Source organism: Hipposideros armiger, unplaced genomic scaffold, assembly GCF_001890085.2.
Source record: "Hipposideros armiger isolate ML-2016 unplaced genomic scaffold, ASM189008v1 scaffold_112, whole genome shotgun sequence".
NCBI lineage: Eukaryota > Metazoa > Chordata > Mammalia > Chiroptera > Hipposideridae > Hipposideros > Hipposideros armiger.
In genome coordinates this window covers 2,633,420-2,655,003 of record NW_017731462.1, presented here as the reverse complement: position 1 = coordinate 2,655,003, position 21,584 = coordinate 2,633,420, and the positions used below count along the sequence as shown (strand labels likewise).

At 38.5% G+C, this 21,584-nt stretch overlaps 1 protein-coding gene across 10 annotated transcripts in view; it reads left to right on the top strand.

The window, feature by feature from the left end:
- The first annotated feature begins 2,198 nt into the window (after positions 1–2,198).
- Positions 2,199–21,584, top strand: part of PDLIM5 (PDZ and LIM domain 5) — a 190,685-nt gene continuing 171,299 nt past the window's right edge. For 9 of the 10 annotated variants that reach the window (XM_019647530.1, XM_019647529.1, XM_019647528.1 and 6 more), the window contains exons 1-2: positions 2,199–2,301; positions 5,621–5,757. In XM_019647530.1, the coding sequence (XP_019503075.1) occupies positions 5,662–5,757 (96 nt within the window). In that variant the 5' untranslated portion in view covers positions 2,199–2,301; positions 5,621–5,661. The other variant, XM_019647525.1, reaches the window with a different exon arrangement.

Here is a 21,584-nt window from a genome sequence, read left to right as displayed (position 1 = left end):
GCGGATATAGGGGTCTTTCTAGGGAAGTGATTTTTAAGTATTGCAGTTTAATAGTTACCTGGGGAGTATGGTGGGGGGAGGAAGTGTTTGTTAAAAAGACAGATTCCTGGGGCCAATCTGCAAGGATCCTGGATCTGGGTGGGATCCAGGAAAATGCAATTTTAACAAGCTGCCAATGTTATTTTGATGCAGCTGGTTCTTTGGAGGACACTTGAATGAATATCAGTCAATGCATCAAACCTTAATTTGGTTCATTTACTCTATACCTCAGGCTTTAAGAATTTAGAGGCAGGTTAGCGTCTGTGGGCCAAAATTGAATTCGTGTAAGTAAGCAACACTCCTGTCACTCTCAACTCTTCTTCATCACCTCAAGATACTTAAGTCTGGTGATACCGTCATATGCCACCTGCAATTATTGATGTCTTTGGTCAACCTTTGTTGATACAAGCTCAACTAAACAGTATCAGCAGCAAATAGAAGATGAAAAGGAGAGATGGGACCCTTACAGGGTAACTGTAGCCGTTGCTCTGTAGAACTATCACAAGCTGTAATCTCTTGCAACCTCAACTTTAACTATAAATAAGAATGGCATTTGTCTTGTTGTAAGGATTATCACACTACCCAGCACATGGTAGGTATTTATAAATAGCAGCTATTGATATTATTTATTTAATTTTGGGGTGAGATGTCAAACATGATAACATATATTAAAGCACTTTGTAAACCAGCTTTCACACTAGGAAATCCTTCCCTCCAACATAAACTTTTGGAGAATGTGATGAAAGATGTGGACCAGGACCATTCAATGAAAATATAATGCTAGTCACATAGGTAATTTTAAACTTATTACCATCCACATAAAAAAACAGGCAAAATTAATTTTAATAATGTACTTAAGTAACTATAAAGACTTTATCACTTCAACATGAGATCAATGTAAAATTATTAATGAGGTATTTTATATTATATTTTCACACTGAGTCTTTGAAATCCAGTGTACAGCTTTTTCACTTCTATCATATCTCAAGTTAGCAGTACATTTTTTTTTTATTTTTTTTTTAGCTGAGCCATCCTGCTACCTATTAGGCAGCTCAGCGGCTGCTCAGCTGGGGCTGGACTCCAACCACTGTTGCTCAGAGCTCAAACTCTTGAGCGAGCTCTTAACCAACTGAGCCACTCGGCTGGCCCTTAGCAGTACATTTTTAATGGTAAAGTGAAATCTATTCCTACCCAAACAATAAAGTTGTGTTTAGTGGAAATAGGTTACCCTGCTTCAGTTCTTAAATTTAAATTAATTAAACTTACATAAAACAAAAAAAGCAGTGGCTCTGTAGCCAAATTTCAAAAGTTCAATACCCACACGTGGCTAGTGGCTACGCTTTTCGACAGAGCAGTTTGGAACTTCTCTAGAATTTTGTTTGTACTTCTAAGGGATTCATGGACCCCAAGAAGTTGATTCTTGCTTTACATGTCCCTCCGTTAAAAATTGATCTTTTCACATTTTAATAAGCCAACGGAGTTTAAAGAACTCGAGTCACTTTCCGTATGTTCACTAAACATTAGTCAAATTTATTTATGAATAAATTTCTTGGAGTATTCCAAGCAACTTTATAGAAACTGGACTATTGAAACTTTATTGAAAGTGGACTATTATTGATTTGGACTTAGAAAAATAAGCTGAGGTTATAGTGGCTGAACCACTTTTGGCTGCTGCTCTTTATCACTGTTTACTGATGTGATCACAGGATTTAACTTCTCGATATTAAAGTTACTAATTTTCACCTTCCTGACAAGCAAACTCCAGGGTTTGCACTTCTCGGGACCTATAAAGCTCTCTGAAGAAAACAAGCAATAGCCACTGAACTTGCATAGATAGGGATTTATCCAAAGCCTCCTTCTATTTTTAGCCAGAGCAACTGCTCTCGAATTCAAAAGTTTCTGGAGAGAGAAATGCATCCACCGCAAAACAGACACGCTGAACAGACCTTTGCCAGGTGCTGCTTGAAAACCCCTAAGACTACTCCCACCGAAACTCGGTAGCGCAATTGTTTCTCCGTGGCGTGTTTCGCCCGTCCCTGCATGCCCGAGCGCTGGGCTCCGGCAAAGCCTTCTCCGCCGGCGCCGCGCCGCCTGGCCCCGCCCAGGGGTGTGGCCGGGGCGGAGAGGGCGTGCCCCGGCTCGGGGGCGGGGCCGGGAGAGCTCAGAGGCGGAAGTTCCCGCGGGCTGGGAGGTCGGCGTACGCACCGCAAATCACTTGTCAGCGCTCGTCTGAAGCGGAGGCAGCGCGGTGCCCGACCCGAGGTGAGTGGCCCTCAGCTGGGGATGCGCGTCTCTGATCCCCAGTGGGGAGGAGGGAAGGGAGCGTTTGCCGTACGTGCAGCACGAGGAAAGCCCAGCTGGGGAGGCGGAGGGGGCGCGCCCTGGACGGGAGCGGCCGCTCAGGTGCTCTCTGGACGCGGAGCGGCGGAGGTGGGAGAGCGGCGTGGGAAGAGGAGCGCCCGGGAAAGGGCGGAGCGGGAGTGGACCGGGGGCACCGGGAGTCCCCGGAGCCCGGGCGGCCGGGACGAGCGAGGCGGAGGCAGGGACGTGGGAGCGGGGCGCCCGGGGTGGTGAGGGCGGGCGCGGAAGGGCCCCCGGGCGCCACGCACCGACCCGCCGGCCGGCTCCGGGCTCCCGCCTTGGTGTCCGGGGCCATCCAGGTCTGGGCGTGAATCTCTAGGAGGTGTGGGGAGGAAGCGGGACGAAACAGGAATGGCGTGTTCAGGTATTTGTTTGTTTGTTTGTTTTGCTTTCACGCAACTGGGAAGCATTTATTTCCACCCAAATATTTAGGATTGTGTAACCTGTTTGGGGAAAACTTCCCGTGCGTCCGGAAATAAAGCTTGTTTAAATCTGGAGCGCACGCCAGATTTATTCAGACTTGGGTGCTTCTTGGGGCTTTTATACGACTGTGCCCTCCGTGCGTTTGACAATAAGTGGAAAAAGGAAGGGCGTGTGGACAAGGGCAGAACTTGGAAAGAAAATCCGTGGCTGCGGCGAGCAGGGCAGGTCTAGGGTGTGATCGCCAGATCCTATCCCAAGTCCGCCTTCCTGACCGTGAGGACGGCCTGCCACGGAAACAGCCGGCTCGGGAGCCTTATTTGGCAAACAGGGCTAGGCGTGAACATCTGCTGGAACACTGTCTCCTCGGCTGCTATCATCCTGTGCCTGTGGCCTTAGCGCTTCAGCTCTGCCTCCACGGCCTCTCATTCTGGGGAAAAAGAGCATCTCAAGATGATGCTTTTGAATTTCAGACCGTTTCTGTTACCCTGAGCAGTTAGTTCATCACGAGTTCTCCTTGCCCCCTTCTCACCCACCAAAGAAGCTGGGATAGAAGTGTGGGAAATAACCAAGCTTCCTACCCAAGCACTAAGGCGAAGACATTGTTTGGACTATCTTGACGAGAAAATCCAGAACTGTACAGAAGTTCCAACATTTTCTGCGTGTTTGAAAGCAGAGTAGGCTTCACTGTTTCCTGCCTGCTTGTTATTTTAGGAAGAGTTTGGTCCCTAATAACCAAACGGAGGAGACCAGGAAAAGGCCAATAATATGACCGTTGCTTAGGGATCAGAATATTTTAAGGCAAGTGAAGTTAGCAGAGGGGGAACACTAGAAATGAAACAACCCTGACTAGAAATGAAATGGCACAGTGGTTCTGCAGTGTGGCAATGACCTTGCTAGTGCTAGAAAGTTTAATAACAAATGGGGGGGAAGTCAGGAAGGGAACTCCCAAGCAAAGGGAAAGTTGCAAGTACATGCGTTGATACATAAATATATTTTCTTCTACGGAAGAGTGGGACCAGAATTTGAACCTAACTTTCACATACTTCTCTTGACAAAAGTTAAAGATTAAAAAGAGGGGGCAGGCTACGTGTGATACATCTGTTGGCTTTATACACTTCTGATTTGTATGGTGTGCCAATATGAAAACAGTCTTTCTCTACTAGCTCTATGAAAATCTCTTCTTTCATTATGGCAGGAAAACAAATTGTGTGTAGCCCCATATTCCCTCCTGCCTATTCGTTTTTTCACGTATATCTAACAGTTTGATTTCTGCCTTGGCCTTGGGTCTTTCCTAGTGCCCTGCGCCCATTACATCAGTACTGAAGTAATGGATTGTTTAGTAGCTCAGTATGCTATCAGGCCAGAGGGAAAGCTCATTTAGTTTCTAGGTAGATGCCATGCAGATATTCACTGATTTAATTTTTATTTAAGAACCAGACTTAGTTGAAAGTTTTGCCTCATTTTCCCCTTATGAAAAGATGGAATCTGTTTGCTTTTAATATACCCCGTGGTTCGAATAGCTGTTGTGCCACTATCAATTTTGATGTGATGGGATAGAAGTTTTGAACGGGTTAACAAAATGGAAAAACGTTATAATTGACAGGTGATATATGGTGATAACTTGGTTGAACAGCACAGATTTTCCAAGGAAGTGTATGTTTTAAGCAGCTTTTAAAAAAAAAGTGGTTTTAAAATTATTAAATTATCCGTCTATTATATTTTAAATATTTTTAAAGAGGGAAATCTGTTTCTTAGTATTACATTTTAGAAAATCTCCATTCTTCTCATTCTCCCACCTGCGTGTAAACACCATAACAACCAGTACCAAACTCCAAGCAATACTTTTTTTCTTTAGTTTTTTATTATTTTTTATTATTTATTATTTATTAAAAGTACTACCATGAGAGTCATGAGTTCATTTACAGCAAAACACACAAGAAAGCAAGCACTGAAGTGCTGGTTCTTTTCTAAAGCTCCAATTCCCTTTCATGCATTTAAGATTAACTATGCACTACTATCACAGTCAGTTTCAACGTGTGGTCAGTGTTCAATTCTCTGCTTTGCCTGATGAAGTGTGTGTATAAACAGAAAGAAGGTTCTGACTAAAGTATCACTGTGCTGAAGTATTACCTATCATTGCCTGTCTGAAGAAAAAGTAAATATTACTTTAAGTTTGGAAAATATCACCTCCCTATAAGAGGATGTACAAGTTGTAGTTTATGATTGGAGAGAATAATTTTGTGCATTAAAAACAGCTTCTCGTTTTAAAGAATCTGGTATTTGGAAAGCATCAATGAGGATGTATGAATTCGCAGCCCTTTTCATATGTTAGAGTAATTTAGAATTTAAGGAAGTAAAATTGAAGGATCTTGTTATCTGTAGGCAAAAGAATGCATGAGGTAGAAGAAAGGAGAAAAATATTTCGAATTAAACCTGAAATAAAACCTTGTTCTTTCTTCTGTGTATAACAAAGTGTTGCAAAGTACTTTGAGTTCAAGTTTGTATGCAAGAAGCTGCAAATTGTAGCAAGCAGTAAAATTGATCAAGTGTCTGGGAATATATTCTGACGTGGAATTTTTAGGCTATGGAAATTGGCGTGAGTTTAGAAATTGTGTATTAGCTCATAGATACTTTTTCTTAGACTGAAATGAGAACTTAATGTAGTCTTAACTTTCCTCTCACCCCCCTCAGAAGAAAATACTGAAGATAATTTAGTTGGGTTTAATTTAAATACATTTAAATATGTAATAGGGCTTCAAATAAATATATTTTTTAACCATCTGATTTTCTTTCACAGTTTCTTTCACTTCTGGGATTGGACTTTGAACCTTTAGAACCATGAGCAACTACACTGTGTCTTTGGTTGGCCCAGCTCCTTGGGGTTTCCGGCTGCAAGGTGGCAAGGATTTCAACATGCCTCTGACAATCTCTAGTGTAAGCAAACTTTACAAATTTTATCACAGATGTTCATTCAGTGCTCAGTCCTGGGAACTTCAGGACTGATTCTCTGGATCACCTGTTCTACTTATTACAATTTCTTATGGGATTTGATCTCAGCAAATTTAGTTACCTGTAATAAAGGATGTGGAGGGAGGGAATTAGCAAGGATAATTAATTTCAGTTACCTTTGTTTTCAGTTTTCCTTCATCTCATTAACAATAAAACAAAGCATTTAACCAGGGGCCAGATTCCAGATCTTTGAACCATCACTAATTTGGGGAATTCTCTGGGACTTTGTTTCTTCATATGTAATATTAGAAAGTTGCACTATGGGATTTTCATGGTCCCTTGCAGCTCCAAACCTGTTTATGAAAAAGTGTTGATTAGTATTAATAAAATGATTGTTTTTGGTGTTATTTCCTCAGCTCACTTTCTGTTGAAGGTGGTAGCCAACAGTACATTGGCCAAAAGCCACTTACCTTTGAAGAGGAAGTGAAGGGCTTGGATCTCCAACTAGATAGTCTATGAATAATTGAGATTTGGCTGTTTACCTCATTATGGATTTAGTTTGAATGGATTTTGTGTATATATTTTAAGGATATGTTTTCATGGTGATGATGAGGGCAGTAATTATAGCTTTCACTTATTAGGGCTTGTCAGGCACTGTTTTGCTTTCATCACCAGTAGGTAACTATTGCTTTTAATTACTTGTATAACTTTCCAAAAGGCTTTTTAAAAAATTTTTTATTTATTGGTCTGTTCAAATAAACATGAGCATCTACTCCCCTTTTACTTGTATGGTAGCATATTATACACGCTGTTCCATACCTGGCTCTCTCTTTTCTCAACAATTTGCCATGGAGAACTTTCCCTATTAATATATAAAGAGTTTTTCGTTTTGTTAAAAAACAACTGCGTAGAATTCTCTTGTAGCGAAGTAACATTTAACCAGTCCTCTACTGAAGAGCATTTATATTGTTTCCAATATGGCTATTACAAACCGTGCTGCAGTGGATACCATATATACATTTTACACACACACACACACACACACACACACACACACACACACACACACGAGGTATGACAATTAAGTTCGTGAAATCATCCTAGAAAAAGTGCACATACCTCGTTGCTGAATATCACTATGGTCACCTTTGAAGTACTCCCCTTGGGAAGCTATGCACTGATGCCAGCATCTACTCCACCCTTCAAAGCAATTTTGGAGCTCTTTTTCTGGAATGACCATCACAGCTGTTGTATTACCCTTGATGTCTGAATGTCATCAAAATGTCTCCCTTTGAATATTTCCTTTATCTTCGAGTAAAGAAAAAAGTCATTGGGGGCCAGATCAGGTGAGTAGGGAGATTGTTCCAATATAGTTATTTGTTTACTGGCTAGAAACTCCCTCACAGATAGTGTTGTGTGAGCTGGTGCATTGTCATGATGCAAGAGCCATGAATTGTTGGAGAAAAGTTCAATTTGTCTAACTTTTTCATGCAGCCTTTTCAGCACTTCCAAATGGTAAACTTGGTTAACAGTTTGTCCAGTTGATACAGATTCATAATGAATAATCCCTCTGATGTCAAAAAAGGTTAGCAACATTGTTGAATCAAGTTCATGAACTTAATTGTCAGACCATGCGCGTGCGCACGCGTATGTGTGTGTGTAATTTTGATAGGTTGTGCCAGTTCACACTTTTGTGCCATGTATTCAAATACCTATTCCCCCTCACCTCCCACAACCTTACCAGGAAACTTTGGGATTTTTGCGAAGTGCTTTACATGCATCATCTCATTTAATTCTCTTGCCAATCTGCGAAATAATGGTATTATTCCCATTGTACAGAACTGTGCTATGAGCTCATGGCTGGCGTGGAAGAGCTGGCTTTTGCGCAGTTGTGTTATGCTGACGCCCTAATAAACTTCATCTAACGTTTAAGTAGTTTGTTTCTATAATCAGATATTTAGAAGGCTGTTGTTTAATTATGTATATATACATACACAAACACACACACACACACACACACACAGTAATTCTTACGGTGTATATCCAACTTGACTTTGAAAGATTAAAAATAAGTTTGTAACACTTAAATATCTCTGTCAACATACTGCAAATCCCAGCTTACTAATGATGTTTTCTTGGCTGTGGATTTTAAAATAGTTACCATTTCCTGTTTCTTAGCTTTGGATTTTTAAATAGTTGTAATTAATCACAAATATCTGCCTTGATTTCAGTTTTTCAGATTTTACAAGGAACTACATACATGTGATCCAGCCTGCAAGTTTAAAGACTTCATGGTTGGATGAAATTTTAAATGTAAAGCATCCATATGAAAACGTGTCTTGTGATTTATTCCTATTTGAGTGAGACAGTGTTTTATTTGTTTTCTCCTACTGAAGATTTATTCTGAAGAAACAATATTTTTTTTTAAATATTTTTTTTCTTAATTGGGGAATTGGGGGATGGGGAACAGATAAGTTGCTGTCCTTTTTGTTCTTCTGTCTAGTTGTGGAGGACGTTGCTTCACTGGCCCAAGTTGGGGCTCCATCATTTTGCTCTTCCCAGGCGAGGCACATCAGTCGCCGGCTTCTGGATAGCCGCTCACGGCAGCTGCTGGCTGCTCACGCTGGCTGCTGGCTACACACGGTAGCCCATGGCAACCCACTGCAGCCGGGGCTGCAGTCTATGCTGTCGCCGTCGCTGTCAACTCAACAGCAGCCCAGCTCCAGGTTGAGCTGTTCAGCATCTTAGCTGTAGAGGGCAGTGTCACTGGCCCTTAAATATGGGATCTGAACCGGGGCCCCCTGGCGTCCCAAGCTAGCTCTTAATCAACATGCCACTCGGCCGGCCAAGAAAGAAACAATATTTGATTATCTATTTTTATATTCTGTTAACATTATTTTATACTAAGCATGAATATCTTACTTTGTGATATTTGAAAAAAAAAAAAGATATTGTTCAATTTAAAATACTTGCATTTTTGCTGGAAAAAAGTCCAGAAATAAATTGACATCTAAAAGAAACAAACTTAATCATCATTTTGTTGTTTGGTCATAGAAATGCAAATTGTATGTAAATATGTGGTACCAGGCCATTTACAAAATTTTCTGTGCTTCTGTTCCCTGGCAGCCAGTTTGAGGCCTAGCTCCATGTCCTGATGCTGATAAAACAGAACATTGTGTACATACATCCATGCCCTCCCCTGGCACAGAAGAAATGCTTTCCTTGTGTAGACAGAGTGCTAATTAAAGGATTTTGAACGTACTGATTAAAAGAAACTACCCGTAACAAAGCTGCTGAGTTATTTCTGTTCTCTTACAAAAGTCTCTGCCATCTCTTGTGACCTTTTTGGGCCTTGTGCAGTGGGGCATGCAATTCATTCTGGACTCCGGAGGACAGGAGGGGGAGGGGGAGGGAAGGGAATGTTGGCTCAACTGAGCTGCTAGACTGCTGGCCTTTCATTGTAGTTATTTTTAACCCCTTGTGTGGTTCAAACATGCCTAGTAACATTGCCTAATAAAGATGTGTGCCTAGTAACTAATTTATATTGTGGTAAGACTATTAATGTAATACTTCATCTTAATTAGTTCTCTGGTTATATTTATTCTGCCTTAATTATGTAAAATTATTGGGATATATTTCAGTGGTCACCAGATTAATTAATAGTATCAAGAAGCAATTAAAACCTGAAAACCTGCCTTACAACATGTAATTTAGTGATTCTCTTATTTTAATAGTGTGTGTGAAATTCTTAGCAAGGCCTGGCACATAGTATTCTCTCAGTTGTTTTACAGTAATATTATTATAAAATTTAAAAAATTATTCAGAAACTTGAACTACCAAATCCTCCTTAATTGTAGGGGACATAGCAGTTACATGTATATATTTTTTACTTGTAGTCTTTCAGAATTGAAAAGAAATCACAAGTTTGTGCTTCGCTAGGAAGTTGCGTCTTTATATTTACAGTTCAAAAGTATACAGTTTTTTCCCTGGTCAGGTATTATGTTGAACTCAAAAGAGCTATTTATGTTCCCTTAAAGCATTTGAACTGTGTAATATCAAATGCATTTGCGGTAAATAAGCCGTTGGCTGGGACTTGAACATCCTGTTTTCTTGAGATTTTATTGTTACCAGCATATGAATATGGTGAATATGACTTGTAGCTTAAAGCATACGAATTATAAAATTTTAACATTTTGCTGAAATTTGTTCATCACTTACATTGTATGAATTTTGCATTCTTTTTTGGTAGGTTGATTTCTAAGATAAGTTTTGTAATTCCTACAAACTTGAAGAGTTTCTCGGATTGTTGTAACTGCACAATCATGTGTCATTGTCTTCAGTTTCCTATCCTTAAAATGGTGTGTTGGCTACAGGAGTTTGGAGGCTCTTTTTATGACCCTGTATTTATGGAATTGCCTTGAAGCCATGGAATGTGGAGATGGGTTTCATTGTAGCTGTGTGGGTTTGTTGGTCTTTGCCAGTATATTTTATAAGAAGAAACAGGAGACTAGTTTCACAATTCAGGGCCACATTTTGGCAAGTAGATGTTTCTCATGATGGAATTACAAGAGGAATAATAGATTTGTGAATAACATCTTTTTAATACAGTATTCTAAAGTTGAAGTATTCTGCTGTGTTATTTTCAGGTGTGTGATCTTAGAGTTTTTTTCCTTAAATGCCAATAATTGGATTTTCTGAAGTTGATGCACCATTTCTCAATAAACACATCTATAGTGTTTCTTTAGCAGATAAGGAGGTCAGACATTGTAATAACCAGATAATAACTGTGATTCTCAAGAGTTAGGAGTAGATAAGTTGTTACCAACTTAGACAAGATTTTAGTTGGATTTGAAAAGCAGAAGATATTTACTGTTTCCTGGAGTATGGAGTCTCTTTGGGAGTATAACATAGAACAGAGAAAGATAGAGCTGTGGAGCACTTTGCTGTGAATTCATTTATTCAGCAGTTAAAGGAATATTTCCTAGAAGCCATTGAAGAAGTTACAGAGTATTGGGAGTACAAAGGTTGCGGAGAAAAGCAGTAAGTACAGTACTAGACAATGTCATGGGACCTCTCTGTTACAAGACAGTGTTTGATGAAATGGCAAAGATACAGTTAGTGTTTCTCAGTTTCGGTGGTCATAGATCTTTCATCTTCTTGGGGGTCAGCTTCCAATAGGGGACCTTAATAGAACAGGTCTTTGAAGGATGAAATTTGAACACCTCACAGTCAACATTTCTCTGTTGGTTTTTGGTGCGAAGTGAACATGAAGACTTTCCTTGCCATTGTTTGACTCTGAGTGAAGCTGTGAATGTAGTTGAGTGATTCTCCAGCTGGGCCAGCCGTAGAGTTTCCCTCCTACAGGAGGACGGAAAGACTTTCAGCCTTCTCCAGCGGAAATGGGAGAACCATCCTACCTTGAATAAATGGGCCCATTGTTAATTTTAAGCTGTTGAGTATTTTCTTTGACATTCCCTCCCAGCTACCCTGTCATTATGCCAAGATGGAACGTTAATAATTTAGTTTGCTTAACTACAGAATGTATATTTCACATCTATGCTCACTCTCTGCTTTTAACATACTAATTACCTTTTGTGTGGGGGCTCAGAGACCTACCTGCCTTTTCCCATGTGACAGCTTCCTATCATTGTGGTCAAAAGGGTCAAGAATGTCCACATCATGCTGGAGATGTTTTTCTGGCCTGTTGTTTGTAAAGAAATGAAAATCTTATCAGTATGCTATTGTAAATTAATAGTTTTAGAAAAAAGGGCTTGCATTTTTAAATTTTAATGAATATTGGTCATTTTGGAAAGTTACTTGTTAAAATAAGAGGCGTTTTACTGGTTTGCAGGTCTTTTGTATGTGATAAAAGAAACAATGTTGTAGAGATGGGGTAAAGTAAGCATAGAACCTTAGATCTAAATAAAGGAGATTTTCATAAAGCCTCTTCTCCTACGCATGAGTTGAGGCTAGTATTTACTTACTAAAACTGAGTATGCTGAAGCCTGTGGACTTATTATCAGTTATTTTTGAGAACTTTCAAGGCAGAGGGCTTTTCTTTATGATGGTGATTGGTCAGGCCGCAGTTTGAATATACAGTTAAGCAGGTGTCTTTGTCCGAAACGTCCTGTTTTCAGTAGTTCTTACTCAGCTTCCCATAGGCTATAGGACCGGTCATGGCCTTTCCCCCAGTTACAACAGCATGGAGGAGAAATCTGATGAGTTTGCCTAGAAGCAAACATTGCTCTGGATAAGAAAGTGTTGTTTCTTTGGCATCTTGTAAGGGATAATTATGTTGCAGCTTTAGTAGGTGAGGCTCTAGGCCTTTACTTAAAATTTTAAGATGTGGAAATAATGAGCATATGATATAAAACTTGGCCAAACAATATGCTAGCCTATGAAATATTCACATATGTATGCATTTGCAAATAAATTACATAATAATGGAAATGAAAAGAGAAAACACTAGGCAACTAATGAACAGTGACCATGGTGACCCCTAATTTAGGTTTTTCTAGGTGCAGAGCCACTGTATAATCTAAGTTTGGGTTTTTTAATTGCAGAGTGGAAAAATCACTTTTCTAGCATAGGTACTCTTTTTATTACATTTTTTTTGGGTGGGGTAATAAAATATGAATAGACAGAACAGATAATATTGAATGAGTGTTTAAAGTTAGTTTTGGAAGAATTTTTTGTAATGTTAAAACTGAATCTCTCAAATCTTATATCACTTTCCCCATCTTCTTTCACCTTATTTTTTTTCTTTATGTTGCATAAGCGGAGTTATCTACCCTTCTGTAAATATTCAGGTTTCTTTTACAGCTGATGTGGTGATGTTGCTCATTTTATGTGACAATTACTGGAACAAAGTTCATCAACCTTTTTGGCATTTAGTACTCCTAGCAGGGCTAAGTAAGCAATTGCAGCAAATGTCCTGATAGACCTGAATGGTGGAGAGTAAGATTAACTGAGAAGGTTGACGGGAGGGAATGAGGAACAGCAAGTTAGATGGAAGGAGAAAAGAAAGAGGCAATTTTTAAAAAGCCAAAATGGGAACAGTTCTTTACTGGGACAAATTTTGTACTTCAGAAATCTTCTTAACCCTTCACCCTTTTCCCCTTTTAAAGTTGATTAATTTATGCTTTTCTTCAGTATGACATCCATTTGGTTTCAAATTCACATGTACAGTAGGATTCACAGAAAGGAGTATCCCATTGTCCTGCCATTCATTTCTTCTTCCAGGAAGCAACAAGTGTTAGCGGCTTCTTACATACTTCTAGAGAGAATCTATACAGATATCTATAAATACGAATGTATCCTCACCATCCCCCTTTTGAACACAAATAATATATTTTTAAAAACCCTTATTTTTTGACATTTTACACTTAACTCCAAATCAGTAAATATATTTTCATTCTTTTTGTACAGCTGCATTGTGTTTGGATTTAATCATGATTTATTTAACCAGTTCCTATAGATGGATAATTAAATTGTTTCTAGTCTTTTTCTTTCAGTGACACTGTGGTGTAATTTTTGCGTGCATTCACACACAGAGACATTTTTTTTCATATATACGAGCATTTCTGTCAGATAAATTCCTGAAATGAAATTGCTCAAAGGGTTGTATGCATTTGTAATTTTGATTGATATTGACAAATATCTCTATAGATACACTCCTACTCACGATTGAGAATGCGGGTTTCCTAATACCCATGCTGGCACACATTTCAACAGACTTTGGCCTTTTCCAATCAGATGGGCCTATATTCTACCTTTCTTTTTTTTATAGGGCTCAGCACAGGTGTTCTACTAAGTGCTCTATGTTTTTAAGCGATTCGTTGTTTTCTATTTTGCATGAGAATATATGAAATAAAAATGTGCTGGCCTTCTTTAAATGGGTTTTATTAATTTCTAGAGATGCTATTATTTGAGTTTTTTCCCCAGAGCTTTGGTTAATAGTTATCACTATCATTTGTTTCCTATTTCTAAACGGATATCCTTTCTCTGATATCCCCTCTCTGTTAACATATTACTTCCAATTACATGGCGAAAGATTTTTTGTGTGTGTGCAACAGTTTTTGGCACAGTGCCCTGTCATAGACTTTCTGAAAAATTTAGCGAATTACATTTAATAGATTTATGGTTGTTACCTTCGGAGTTTCTCCAGGCACTTGATAAAGTGTGTAATTTAGAATCTTACTCTTCACTAGCTCCCTTTCAATGGTGTTACAAGGAGACTGCCCATAATGAGGTGTGCTGCTTGGTCCTAGGACATAGTAAAATTCACCCTTAAGAACGTCATTGTGTTTTCATATCAGCCTTTATAGGGTGTTCCATAGCATAGTGAGTCAAGCATTGTGAAAGCATACTAAGGTGTGGCACAATACATTTGTTCATTTACCTGGGTGGAAGCAGCAGAGTGTATATGTTGGTAACTTTGGTGACAAAAACAGTGAGGATGCCAGGGATGCTTGTATTTTATGCACTTAAAGGTGGGGGAAGAAGGAACTTTCCTTTAGTGTGTTGCTGTACATTTTTAAATGTGATGAGAGGAGTTTGGAACTAAATAAGAATTTGCACCATTTGTTATTTGAATTCTGTGACTTGTTAAACAGTTTTTTCCCAGGGTCCAAAAATTGATTTAACCATGGCCACTGTTTATGATAATTGTCTTGGGTAAATTTTCAAAAGAGGAAAGTGTTATTTTAATGACATGATCAATTGAATACCATTTAGGAGTATTCCTTCAGGGATTTAGGTGCTGTGATTCGGTTCCATTGAGGATCCAATAATTAGCCCAGTATTTCTCAAATGATTTTTGAGATATTAACTTTTAGAGATGGTAAAATTAAAAAATTTAGTAAGGTTGCATAATGCTAACCAAAGGAGATTGTGGATATGTTCTGAAAGTATTTTTCTTTCTGAGAAAAGGTATTGCAGGAAAAATGTCCATTAGAATACAAACCTAAACTAGGAACCCTTACAAGTATTCTAGAGAAAGAAGTTTATATGTGAAAGCAAACATTGTTACACATGTCATCTTCATGATTTCGAACATTCTCTTGCAATATCTCTACCTTGCTAACTTCCAAATAGTCTACAGATGGTTCTTTTGATTTTTTTATACCAAGCATTTCTGTTTATATGTACCTTTGTTTATTCTGGAAGATTCTAGTCAGTTGGTATCCAATTTTCAGAGGGATACTTTGATATTTTAGCAGACAAAGCTGTTTTCAAATGTTATCAATGGCTTATCCCCTCGTTAGCCTGGTTCCTCATCCTCAGGTTGGCACCTTGCCCAGGCAGGAATTCTAAGATCCTACATTTAATACATTACTGCCCTATTGAAGAACTGTAAGGGCTTCCTGTTATCCATTGAATTATAAACTCTGCTGGCAGTTGGGCTGCATATATAAATGGGCCTACTTAGTATAGCTGAGTTTATAGTCCAGAATGCCCCCTTGAAACCATGAAGTCCTTGGTGTCTTTATTCTTATGTTCACTATCTTTATTTCCTCTTATCTCTAAAGCCCCACCCACCCTTCAAGGCACATTCATTTAACAGTTGCTCTTTGAAATGTTTGACTGCTCCAGCTCACTTGGGCCTCCTTTCTTTCCGGAATTAAATAATAATTATAATGAAAATATGCAAACATTTATTGATCCCTTGTTATTGTCTGGGCCCTGCTCTAGGTGATTTGCACATGTTCGATTGTTTAATCCTCATAACAACCCTCTGCGGAAGTATTGGGTTGTTGGAAAAGTCATGACGCATTTTTGCAACGAAAAAACAGAGAAAAAATACGTCATGACTTTTCCGACAACCCAATATGATTTTTTTTTTCTTTTTCAGTTTAGTTTTTACACGACTTTATTTTCCCGGATTTGACATGGCCTCCTCTTTAAGTCCTTCGTTTAGAGGTTCTATTCATCTAGGGTCCAGGGAACTTCTGAGGTTGAATATTCTTATAAATTGTTTGTAATTTTGTTGTGATCCTGGGAGGCAGTCGGCACAGCATCTGTCTATTCCGCCATCTTACCGGAAGTCCCCCAATATGATTTTAAATCTGATTTACAGTTGAGGACACTGAGGAGAGAAGTTAAATAACATCCCCGAAGTTATACAACCAGTAATCGGTTAGGCTTAGGATTTGAAACTAGTTAAACTTAGCAGTAATAAATAGTGCTTTTAACAAGTGTGCTCTATTTTTGGGAATAGATGTCAGTTTTCACTATTGACAGCCAAGTTTGTATGTGTTTCTCAAAGAGAGCACATGCTATACGAGGTCAGGCAATTAAGTTTGCGAACTCATTCTAGAAAAAGTGCTACATACCTCATTGCTGAATATCACTACAGTCACCTGTGAAGCACTCCCCTTGGGAAGCTATGCACTGACGCCAGCGCCTAGTCCACCCTTCAGAGCAATTTTGCAACTCATTTTCTGGAATGGCCATCAGAGCTGTCGTCGTATTACCCTTGATGTCCCGAATGTCATCAAAATGTCTTCCTTTCACTATTTCCTTTATCTTTGGGTAAAGAAAGAAGTCATTGGGGACCAGATTAGGTGAGTAGGGAGGGTGTTCCAATACAGTTGTTTGTTTACGGCTAAAGACTCCTTCACAGACAGTGCCGTGTGAGCTGGTGCTTTGTCATGATGCAAGAGCCGTGAATTGTTGGTGAAAAGTTCAGGTCGTCTAACTTTTCCACGTAGCCTTATTAGCACTTCCAAATAGTAAGCTTGGTTAACTGTTTGTCCAGTTGGTACAAATTCATAATGAGTAATCCCTCTGATGTCAAAAAGGTTAGTAACATTGTTGCAACAAGTTCGTGAACTTAATTGTTTGACCTCGTATGTCAGCCAGATTTTGTTTTCTGTACATTTGACCCAACGTCTTACTTCTGTCCTTTAGTCATGCACAGCAAAGAACCAGTTTCTCTCATGATAGCTTTTCAAATAGATGACAGAGTAATATTTCCATTGGAGTGCTATGGATCTTCCATTGGAAGCCATTGTGTTACATGTTTCTCTCATGACAGTTTGCCTCTCTTCACACCCTGAGCATTTGCCTTTAAAAGTAGTTCAGTTTTTAAATGTCTCTTTATGTATGATTCCCAGAACTGAACCTCAGATGTATTAAGACCAATGCACAAATATAGTTGGTGCTAAGTAAAGAAACTGATTTGTGTGTCACTGGGCCGTGCAGGGTTTAGAAGCAGCTCCAGGCAATAGGCTTCATGGAGCTCGCACTGTGTTCTCTGTATACTTTTGTACCATTTGAAATTTTTACAATATGTGTATCTTTTGTTTCAGAAGAGAAAACTGGAATTGTCCTATGCTTTGTATATGTGCAAACTCAGGCTTGTGTGGACATATATGGAAGTTAAGAGAGCCTAAGAGAGGCAGGGATGAAGGTAGCTCATGGGAAGAAATTCAGAAAACAGATAATTAAGGTGTATTTAAGCTTAGTCCTTGGAGATTTTATTATTATTATTATTTATTATCCTTAGAATTCTTGGTACAGCAGAGTATGTCCTCTTGGTGTTGTGTTCTGGTGCTGCCCCTTGGAAGGACTTATGCCGGAGCCCTGAGAGGAGAATGTGTTTGTCCACACATATTTTTTGATCTCTTACTGTGTCCTTGGCCTTGGGTATAGAGGCTCTGTTTTCTGACATATGGCACACATGGAAAATGATACGGTATATCAAAGGAGCTGTGGAGAGAGGATATAGATGTTGTGAGATCTAGGTAAAGACCACACAGTAACATGTATGTTGACTGTACAGCCTATGTCAGGTTGGCAGCAATCTTCTAGACTGGGATCCAGAGAATCCGTGGAGGAGACCCAAGTCGCAGCAGCAGATGGAATTTGCTATACTTACAGCTGAGCATGGAGCCACTTATTCAGTGTCATTATTGAGCACCTAGTCTATGTTCAGTATTGGTCTAGGCACTGAAAATATAAAGATAAGCAAAACAAAGTCCTTAGGGTTGTGGACCTTATAGTCCAATAAAAGGGACTGATAACTGACAAACACGTAAATTAATAAGCAGTGTAATTTAATAAGGTGATGTGCTAGGGAATAATTGGGGGAAGAGGATGAGCATATGGGACTAAAGGTTTTACTTTAGATTGGGTGGTCAGTCAGGTCCTTCTGACTGAGGAGGCAACATTGACTTAAGAAATCACTCAAGAAGAGTGAGAACAGCATTGCAGACACAGAGAACAGTAAGTGCAAAGGACATGAGATCGGGAAGAGCGTGGTGTGTTCAAGGAATAGAAAAGAGGCCAGTGTGGCTGGAGTGCAGTGAGCAAGGAGGAAAGCAGAGTGAGATGAGGGAGGGGAGGTATGCCTAGTACCAGAGTGAGAGAGAAGGAGGTTCAAGGTAGTTCAAGTTAGATACGTTGGGGGTGATGGTGGGACAACTCCTGGGGATTTGAGAGGGCTTCTGATTCTGCTGGATTAGACTTGAGCTAGAGAGAGAGTGGGTTACTGTTATTGTGATTTTGCTATATCTATAAGCTGGTGTGTTTCAAATTAGTTTTGATGGACATTTCAGGGGAAGAATTCCAAAAATTTTTTTGAGCCAAAGAATAACAATGTAGCCTACCATGTAGCCACTTGGAAGTAAATGACTAATTATAATGTAGTATGTTTGTTTTGAAAAGTTATTTAGTTAAAACACATACAGTATTATTTTTTCATCGTTATTTGCACACCAATTACATTTTTCCTATTTTGCGTTCCTCAAAACATTTTTATTATCCCTGTAAGAAGCAGCTTGTTTCCCAGATGGCTTCTGTTTTCATTTCCTTGTGATGTTATGACCTTTTCTGCTTTAATAAAAAAATGTTGCGTACACATTCGGAAGTTGTTTACAAAGTGTGCTGGTAACACTTTTGTTAGAGGCTGCCTCAAAGATAAAGTGAGTTGTTAGGCTGTTTATTCTAGGTCAGATATGTTGAGCAGAAAAAGGTTTTAAAATGTGTCTTATTTTTAAAAAGAATGTTTTAGCCTGTTGGTTGGTTCATGTACCCAGTGCCAAAAGTTACGTTTTGTGACCCTCTTATTATTTCAAGTGGAGGGAGTTTATAAGATTTGATGTTTTTTATTTCTGAACTTTTAAGAGAGGTCACTTGAGTGGGGTTAACATCTAATAAGAGAAGGCTGACAGTTGACACTTCAATAAATCAGATGTTCATGCCTTAAACATGTTGTTAATGGATAAAAGTGTCATCAATATCATATAGCTGTTGGTCTGCTGTAATAAATCAGAATGCCTTAGCGAATGATATAACTTCATATTTAAGTTCAGCTTTTTATAAATTCAGGGGAAAATGAGTTTTCCTATGAGTTATGCAGTATATTTGCAAAATAATGCTTTGCAACCAGTTTATGAATTATCTATTACATTAAATATAAAATAACACTAGTATAAAATAATTATTACTTTAGATACAGTTTTCTTAATGATTTTCTCTTGAGTTAAAATAATCTAATAGTAATTAAATTCTAGCCTTAAAAAACATTCAGGCCTTTGTGAAGTGTTATGGACCTTACTTATATTCTAGTAAGAGGGACTGATAACTCACAAATACACAAATTAATAAGCAATAAAATTTAGTAACGTGATGTGCTAGGGAATGATAGAAGGTCAAACATCTGTGAGTATTGTATTAAAAGCTATATTAGTAACACATTTTTTAATTTATTTTTTTACAGTGATCCTTTAGGGTTTGTATTTTCTCCCAACATAGCATTTAAGATTATGATTTCAGTGTACAATATTCTATATGCTGTTTGTGTAGTTATTATAAGTGCAAGCTCTGGAGATCAATAACTGTGTGTAATTCCTGGCTCTGTAATTTATCAGCTGCATATATTTGGACAAGTTAACTCAGCTGTGCTCCAGGTTCTTCACCTGTCAGATGGGGGTAAAAATAATATTTACATCATAAAATTGTTGAATCGAACACACTAACATGTGTAAAGTGTTTGGCACAGAGTAAGTACTCAGTGAAGCTTACCTAAAGCAATAAAGGTTACCTTATAGTAAAAAGTATTTATTAGTCCTGTCTAGTTGAAGCAATTTTGACACTAGTGTTAAAATATTTCTAGATCCATCACTTCTTAGATGATGCTGTCTTCAAAATTCAATTCTGGTTTTCTTTTTGTAGGTTTTTATAAGGATTATTTGGAAACACCCTTGTCAGTGTACACACACACACACACACACACACACACACACACACACCTGTAATTTGAATTATTTCATGAAGCACCTTCTTTTACAGAAGGTACATAATATTTGTAGAATGAATGCAGCATTTCCTTCTTCCATCTGTTATGGTCTGGCTGAAACTAAAAGATTTGAAAGGAGGTTTGGCACCAGTAGTACCTCCAGGTAGACATTCTTTCCACAGGGTTTGCCATTCACTGTTTTTTGTTTTTTTGTTTTTAATTCTTTTAAAGTGACATGACATGATAATGTATATTGTTGGTGAGAGACAGTTGCTCATGGGAATAGTTTTCTTCTCTAGTGAAGGACAAGTTTAATTATGAGAGAGAATGTATAAGTGAAACGAACACTAGACAAGCTCAGCAATGTGTCTGCTATTTATACTTTTTTTTTCTAGGAGTTTTTGCATCATCTATTGTAATGAGACCAAAGCTTCCCATAAAATGTTTCTGAAAATAAAATCTAAAAGGCAGTTTCAAATATTATTTGACAAATTCCGTCAACAGAGTGAATCACTTCACCTGTTAATATGCCTCTAATAATCTGCATGTTACTTTAGTGATTACCCAACAGATACTAAAATATTTCAAGAATACAAATACAGATATTTACAACATGTTAAACCTGAAATTCTGGTTAAAAATTAACATCAATCCTGAATAAAATAATATGCAATCAGTGGACTTTTCAAAGTCTTCAGAGAAAATATTTCCTGTTTTCCAAAAACAAACCAAAAAGCTCTCACTATGTTGACAAGGCCTTATTTTAATCTAGAGGCAGAATGCTTCTGTCCTGTCAACCATCTTGCTGTAAATTTTAATTCCACTAATATTGGGCAGTAACTACATTGAACTCTCCAAAAACATCTCTTACCACTCTCCCCCTCAGTCTACTCCAGCCACTCGAGGCTTGCTGTTCCTTGAACATGCCACACGAAGTTCATCTCAGGGCCTTAACCCTCTGCCCCCAAAATTCTTCCCCTCACTTCATCTAAGTCTCTGCTCAAATGTCACCTTATCGGTCTAGCCTTATTTGCTCACTGTCTATAAATCAGTAACCCCTATTCAACCACCACTTCCTTTCCCTATATATTCTTTTGTTTTGGCTCATACTATTTATCACCAGCTATTTTTGTTTATCGTCTCTTCTTCACTCAACTAAAACACAGGTCTGAAAGGGCATAGACTTTGTTTTATTCACACCGCCATATCCCCTGTGCCTAGTACAGTGTCTGGTATATAACAGATGTCCAATAAATATTTGTGCAATAAGGAAATAAATCAGCAAATGAACAGCAATGATTTCCATTTATTTGTATTGCTAAAGTTCTGAGTCAATCTTGTATTTCATAAAATTTGTGAAGCTTGTAAATGGTAAGACCACGTACCTGCTAACTTTGTCTATATTTGGGTCAGGCATCCATCCCGGGTCCAGATGACTATGGCCAGAGACAGGATGGCAAGGTCAGGAGCACAGAGTTCTTCACACAAAGGCTGTTGACATAACAGCGCATCTTGGCTCTTCTCCCATCATCAGTATATATGCAGACTTTTATCATTTTCTTTTTTTTTG